We start from the raw sequence: 8247 nt of genomic DNA on the forward strand, positions 1-8247 counted from the left end.
CAACATTTTGCACATTAGGCCCAAATATGTAATAAAATCAGATAATAAACAAAGCCAAATATAACAATTCATCTAAGCTCGAATTCTAAACCCTGAACCAAAAGTTCTGAGTTTTAATCCCCAGTAGAGTCGTCAGAGCTATCACACCTCCTTTTACTTATACCCCCGGGAAGGGCGTATAAGAGAGTTTATTCCAACTTAAAGTGACAATAGAAACGGGATTATTTTATTAAAAATTCAGAGTCGCCACTTGGGATAATTTATGGTGTCCCAAGTCACCGGTTGAATCGCGAATCAAGGAAAATATTGACTCTTTTTAACAGTCCGCGAACTAGAAATCCGGGTAAGGAATTCTGTTAACCCGGGAGAAGGTGTTAGGCACTCCCGAGTTCCGTGGTTCTAGCACGGTCGTTCAACTGTTATATTCGGCTTAATTATCTGATTTTAAACAGTTATGAGCCTATGTGCAAATTTTATCTTTTTTAACCGCTTTTATTTAGTTAATTAAAGGAAGATTGTAACGTCATTTAAAATATGTTTCAAACCACGTCACATAAATGCACCCGCAGTCCGCAACACATTTTATCTAACATCGAGATTTGGATTTGGGTCACATAAATGCGCACCCGAATTTAAGAGTGTGATATTATTAAACTAATGCGCCTAAAGCAATTTCGTGTTTCCAACTTTGCGAGAGCCATGAAATTTACTAAATGGCACGCCTCGGGCTCTAATGATCAATTCCAAATTAAGTAAAGTGAGGGCCATGCATTTGAGATTTTATTTGGCATGGCGCGCCTCAAATTATTTTAAGAAAAAGGGTTATATATTTTTAAGGCAAACTAGAGGTGCTTCTATTTTAATTCTTCTAAACTACTTGAGATTATTGTAAGGCCAAAGGATATGGAAATCAATTGTGAAAAATGGATTAGCTATTGATTCGTTAACAAGTTCAAATCCCTGCGACCTGTTAGCAATTGCCATCCATATTTGAAAATTACCCAAAGAAACTGACATATCCATCTTATAAGAAGATATAGAATAAATGTAGAACAAACAAAATAGTTTAACATAGCTAAAGCACATATTTCTGTTTCAGAGCTCATTTCAAATGAACACATTCAATTCTTCAAGCCACTCAAACGACAAATCTGTGGCTTTGCAAATGAAATTTTAACAACCACTAATTACCAACAACAAACACCCAAATTATCCCTTAACATCTAACAACTCAAATATCTAATTTCAACCTACTGAAAATTCAGAGCCTATCAAAGAAGGAATTCCTTAAAAATCAGTTTAGCAAATAGACGTGCTAGATTTAACAATTGAATATGGAACCCACAGCATTTTTCCTTCAAAATCCTCAAACGACAAAAGAACCCAAAACAAACATTTATGAAAATGATGTCTTTTATATTCCTTTTCTCTTTCAACCATAACAAGACACTTCCCATAAATCAATAAACAAAGGCAAGATTTAACAATCAGAACATACCCGTAATTGGACGTGAACAACGCGACTGATCGTACCCTAAAAATTATTTGACCCTCGACGGAACTACGACCAGACCTAAAACCAGCATCACCTCGACCTACGACTGGAATGGACTCCTTGAACGATGACCTCCGACGAACTCGGAGCACGCCGGAAAGAGATGCTAAACGAGCTTGAGTTGATAAAACTTACTAACTGTTCTGTTTCATGGGTGGCTATGAAGGGTGGTCGTTTGGTGTGATGTTTCTGTTACTTGCTACGGACAATGACTGGTGAAAGGCTGGGTGCTATATTTTGGGTCTGTCCGTATGAGTTCCGACGAGTGGGTTCGCGACTAAAGTAAGGTTGCTGGTGTTATGGGTTGTTTTTCGGCGAGCTGGTTGAGTTGCTGGCGTGAGGAGGAGGACGAAGGGAGGTTGTTTTGGTTGATGCAGGTTTAGAGTCGTCAGTGGTTGTGTGTTTGACGTGAAGGGTTTGCTGGTTTTCTAGCGAGTTCTATGATGAGGGAGTGGTTGGTGGACGACTGGTTCGCCGGCGATTGCGACGGCGTTGAAAGAGTGGAGGAGCTCCGGCGTGTTTGAGTGGTGTGGCTGGATCTCTTCGGTCTTAAGATGCTAGGGTTGGTTTTTATGCTTTCATGAGGAAGATGAAGTTATGGAAGGGGGGGTCGTTTGGAGAAGATAGTGTCGGGGGGTGGGAACGACATGTTGCGTAGCTTTCAGCTTCTTCGTTCCGCCTTTTTTCTCTCTTTTTTTTGATTTTTTTAAGCACTTATTTATAGGTAGAGTCTAGGTCTAGGTGTATCTTTGTGTATTTTGCCCATTAGTCCCTAGGTCTTTTGTGTTAAGTCCTTAGGGTCTTCTTTATTTGTTTTTTATTCCAAAGAAGAGTCTAGAAGGGTCCCTAGGCTTAATGGACTAATCTGAATTGGGCCAAGAATTGGGTTCTAAAACTCTTAAAATTATGATCCAACACCTTAATTGACTCATTTTAAAGTAAGATAAAAATACTACCCCTTGCCAAAGGCTATCATGAAACTATTATATATTTTTTTGTATTTTCAAAATTATATAAAGATAAAAATAAGTACTATTTTTGTATATTTTTATTTAAATTTATGAAAGATACGTAAGCTAAAAATATATTTTTTCGTAATTTTCAATTTTTATGACGAAAATAAAGTAAAGAAGTTAAAAATAGTTGAAATAGCTATATTATGCCTAAATTAAATATTTACGTGCTAAAATATAAAAAATCTTGGGGAGGGTCAAAAATCACATGTCTACACATGGTTAGGAAGATGTGGAGGTTGAGAATTAGGATAGAGGGTTAGGTAGTCGATCATTGTCTTTATTTTGTTACAGTAGCTTTAGTGAACCACTTAGTGTCTTTATGTACTTTTTACCTTTTTTGACTAATGTTATTACTTGTGGTTGCCGTCGCTTGGGTTTTAACTGTACTTGTTAATGCCCAATTTTGCCCTCATATTTTTATAAACGTCGTGTATACTTTCAAAATATCATTTTCGCTTTATTAACTAATTTACAGGGGTCATACAAGTATTTTTTATAATTTTTCATAACTTTTTAAAGCATTAAAATTGATTTTCTTGCATTTAAATTACTTGAATATGTATTAACAACCCCTTTAAATTATTTTGTGATGACTTAATCATCTGAATTTATTATTTGGATCCATATATATGTTTCATAATATTTTTCTTCATTTTCATATATTACATTTGTATTTTTGAGCTATTTATACAATTTTTGCAAAAATAGCCTATAGTATATACATAATTAAATGTATTACATTATTTATGCCAAAATAGTATTTTATATTTTTTATAATAGTAAATTATCATTTACAAGCATCTTACTACATAAATAATATTTTATTATTTGTTAATTACTTTTTATAAATTATTTTTCAATAATTTTCGTGTATTTAAAACATTGGCCCTATTTTGAGTTAATTTCGGACCCAAAACCTAGCCCAATAACCCCAAGCCCAAACCAGACAACCCTTTTAATGAACTTGGTCGCAACCCACTTCAAACAACCCGCCCCGCTTCCCTTTGATCATGGATGTTGATCTCAAATGATCAACAACCCATAATAAACCATTACCTTTCGTTATATCGCCTTACCCAAAACCTAATCCCATTTCCCAACTTCACTCACCTATACTCTCTCTATTCATCTCTTCTTCTTTTCAAACCCTAGACGTCGTATCTCTAAATCCTCTTCAAATTCGGCCCCAATATGGAATCCCTTCTTTATTCTTTTGCCTTATTCTGCTACTACTCACGTGTTCATGAAGTTACTTAGTATTTACCTAACTTTGATAAATGCTACCTTTCCAGACATGCTTGATTTGGCTCTAATTTTGTGAAGATTTGGCCGATGTTTCATCTATATATACTCTACAATGAACGATTCTTGCATTTTTTACCATATTCATGGCCATAGGACTCAACTAGGGTTTGAAATTTCAATTTTTTCTTTCACATGTTCTATTATTGATTCTTTGTGATATTTTCATTCTTAATTTATGTTTGATTATTTGTTTTCCATGATTGTTTGTTCAATTTGTACCACTATATAACCCATCCCTGTTTTTCCCTTTAGACGGACCTAATTACTACTATTATTCTCACTGTTCTCCTCTTTCAATCACTCATTTACTTTGTTACACTCGAATATTTTCTGAAATTGTTAAATTCTAGGCCGTTGATAGTAGGATATATAGACTCTATTTACACTCTAAATGTACCATACTTTATTGTTGTTTTAAAGGCAAAATGATAACAAAATACTCTAATTGGTGTTCTTTTGTTTTGCAGGAACTAATCCAAGTTAGGAAGAGACTATGGAGTGTTTTCAAGTCAATAATGTGGATATAAGGCCAATCAAGAAGAACCCAAACGAAAATAAGCAAGAAAGAGGCAAAGAGGGACTGGAAAAGAGGCCACCGCAACCATGGTCGACCGTGGATGGAACGCGGTAGGCCAAACGATTGAGGCAGAATAGTTGCATTTCACCGCGGTCGCGCTGCGTTCTGCCGTGGCCGCGGTCGACTGTGTAATCGCCTAGAAATTTTGGGACTAAAGTGTAAATCGGGGGAAACTTATCCTAACCCTTTGTAAACTCAACAAACTCGCCCAAGAGAAGGTTAAGCTTGTTTTTTGACTGAGTTGGAGGCAAGAACATGTGTGAGAAGAGCAATCAACCATTTGAGTTTTTCAATCTTCTCTTGTTATCTTTATTTGCACATTATGAATACTTTTGTGATTTTATCTTGCTTTGTTATGAGTAGCTAATTACTTAGTCTAGGGTTTTGATGGAACCTGTTGAGGATGAACTTCTTGTTATATTAATGTAGTTTGCCCGGTTTAATCTCTATTAGTTCAACAACGTTCTTGTTGTAGTTAATTGATAGGATCCTCAATTAGCTGTGCGTATTTAGTATGTACTACTCAGGAGAGAGCGCATATTTAGGTAATTGTTGAACAACACCACTCCCAAAGCATATGAGGAATCAATAGCCGAGGGTTTAAAGGCGGTATTAGGGATAGTAAAGCCTTGGGTGTGATCTAAAGTGAGCTATAATAAAGGCCAACTAGCATAACTCGGTAGAGTGCGTCTAGTAGATTGTCATAATTACTTGAGAGAGATTTACGGTAGTAAGAGTGCTCATGATCGATAGAGATTATTATGCAAATCTGTATGAAACATAACAGGAAGGGATTCCATCAATAGGGAAAATCACAACCTTAGATCCTTCTCTTAATTTTTTACAACTCAATCATAATTTATTCTTAGTTTACTTAATTTCGTTCAGTTACGGTTAGTAAAATATCATCAATTGTTATTCAAAATATTTGGGAAGTTGATTACGTAGAATTTAGTTAGTCTAACATGAGTAATTGATAGGTTAATTCCTTGTGGATTCGACTCTGGGCTAAATACTCAGATTATATTTGCAACGTCCGCTTGTCCTTTTTATAAGGCATAGTTGGGCGTGATCAAATTTTGGCACCGTTACTGGGGAATTAACGGTGTTATCAATTATAGTTGAAAGAAATACAAATATTCTTAATGTAATCAGTTTTCTTTATTTTCAATCTAGACATTGAAATTTTAACGTTTGTTGACTTGGTTGTACAGGTGCATGCCTAGAAACTCATCGAGAATTGGTGAAGTATTTGAAGCATTATCAGATCCTGAGAATGTTTTCAAGGCCTTGAATCGGGCCAACTGGAAAAACAAACAACAACAATCAACTGAACAACTCGAACCAGACATGGGGGATAACGTGTTAGACCCAGATGCGACGGTAATGCAAGTGGCACCTCTTATACCAGAGGCTGCTCTATATGATTGGGCATAACCCACAACATAGAATATGGCCACAACGATATTAGTCCTGCAGATACACACCGAGTCATTTCAAGTCACGAACGACATGTTGTACTTGTTGCAAAACAAGGGACTTTTTTCGGGGTCATACATTGAAGATCCTCAACAGCACTTGAAGAATTTTCTATCAATCTGCAAAACTCAAAGGCACTCCAACGTAACTCAGGAAGCAATAAAGTTGTTGTGAATAAATTTAATCCTCAATGACTTGGGAGGAGTTAGTCAAGCAATTTGTGAATAAATTTATCCACCCAACAAGACTACTCAGTAAATTGATGAAATTTTGAGCTTTAAACAGAAATCAATGGAGACACTGCAAGAAACGTGGGAATAGTTCAAAGAGATGTTAGTTATATGTCCCCACCACGGTATTCCAGATCAGATATTGGGGCAGCAGTTTTACATGGGTTTGATAGATAGCGTAAAGGCCAATGTTGATGCTTCAGCTGGTGGAGCATTCTTGAGAAAAACATGGAGAGAAAGCCAAACCTACTCGACAAGATGGCACAAAATTCGGGGTGGACAACCAGGAATGCACCTATCACTCCAGTAGTTCACTCAGTGCCCTTATATTTATCCAAAACTCCTGTTGAAAATATGTCCACATTAATGACATAGATGAGTATACTCACCAAAAAGGTGGAAGAGTCAGGGCAGAAGCAGAAGGTACACATTGTAGATACTACCAATGGCAGCTTATGCACATCTTGCATTAGTCAGCCAATTGGTAACCAATGGAATGCGGAAAGTGATCATCATCACTACCCTGAAGACATGAATTATGTGTCTAATTATGGAGGCCAGAGACAAGGTAGTTAGAATTAGGGCCAACAGAATCAGCCATACAAGCCAGCCTAGCCACAACTCAACAATAGAAATATGGGAGGTATGCGACCTCATAATAATTGGTGCCTTACCTAAGTCCATAGGGATACAACAATCAAAATCAGCAGCAGGGTTATCATCCTCCTTAGCAACAACATGGGGGAATACAGGAAGATGGGTTTGCTAGACTCGAGGCAATGATACAGCAGGTTACTAGGTCAAATAAAAAATGAGTGAAAGGGTAGATGCACATGAGTCAGCTATAAAGAATATTGAAATGCAGATGGGCTAGATTTCAATATCTTTGAATAATCGTTCACATGGGACATTACCTACAGACACTCAGATAAATCCAAAAGATCAAGGCCCGAAGAAACTGATGGCAGTGAGTCTACATAATGGTAGAGACTTAGACTTGGAGCAAGAGAGGGCTCGAGAGAGCAGATAGGTTGAGACACTTGTACGAGTTCCCATTGAGCTAGATGATTCAACGAAACTGAAAGAGGTGAGAGTACAACCTACCCAGGAAGAAATCAACACACAGATTGAGGCTAAGAAAGAAGCTGAGACAGCTCAGGAACCGTTAGCTGAGGTAGTGTCTGACAAAGTGAATATCAGAGGCTGGTCGAATACCATAAAGAGGAACAATACAAGAAATTCTTGGAGATGCTGAAATATGTACAGATAAATATTCCATTGATTGACGCATTGAATGAAATGCCTGGTTATGCAAAAATGATGAAGGACTTGATGTCCCAAAAATTCAATTTCCAAGACTTGACCATAGTAACTCTAACTCAGACCTGCAGTGCTGTGGTGACTAGACCAGTTGCTGAGAAGTTATCTGACCCAGGGAGTTTCACAATTCCCTGCACCATTGGTAACTTTGCTTTTGCCAAGGCACTTTGTTATTTGGGGGCTAGCATAAATCTTATGCCCCTGGCGATCTATAAAAGGTTGGGGGTTGTAAGAGCTAGACCCACTTCTATGTTATTGCAGATGGCTGATAGAACCGTGAAAAGACCCTCTAGTGTCTTGGATGATGTGTTGATTCGGGTAGGGAAATTTGTGTTCCCTGCATATTTTGTGAATGTAGATTGCAAGGTGGATGAACAAAATTCCCATAATTTTTGGGAAGACCGTTCTTGGCCACAGGGAGAGCTCTCATTGATTGTGAAACTGGGGAGCTCAAGATGAGGTTAAACGATGAGGAGATAACATTTAATGTGCAGAAATCTATGAGGCGACCAAGTGTATTCGTCAATTGTTCTCTTATTGATGCCCTGGATGTAATCGTAGAAGCAGGTAATGAGACATGGACTATTGAGGACCCTTTTGCTGCAAGTTTGGTAAATTTAGATGAGGTAAATGGGGAAGAATTTGCAGAATGGGTGTTGGCTTTAGAGGGCAGAGGGTTTTGGGATAGAACGATTGAATTCGAGCCCCTGCACATAGAAAACAAAGAAACTCTTCCAGCCAAGCCATCCATTGAAGAACCACCAA

At 37.4% G+C, this 8247-nt stretch overlaps 1 protein-coding gene across 1 annotated transcript; it reads left to right on the top strand.

The window, feature by feature from the left end:
* Window positions 1-7410: 7410 nt before the first annotated feature.
* LOC138870702 (uncharacterized) lies at window positions 7411-7941 on the top strand. Its single transcript, XM_070148534.1, has one exon. It carries the CDS (start codon window positions 7411-7413, stop codon window positions 7939-7941), a length of 531 nt encoding a protein of 176 aa, XP_070004635.1.
* The last annotated feature ends 306 nt before the right edge of the window (window positions 7942-8247 follow it).

Source organism: Nicotiana sylvestris, chromosome 6 (assembly GCF_000393655.2).
Source record: "Nicotiana sylvestris chromosome 6, ASM39365v2, whole genome shotgun sequence".
NCBI classification, from domain to species: Eukaryota; Viridiplantae; Streptophyta; class Magnoliopsida; order Solanales; family Solanaceae; genus Nicotiana; species Nicotiana sylvestris.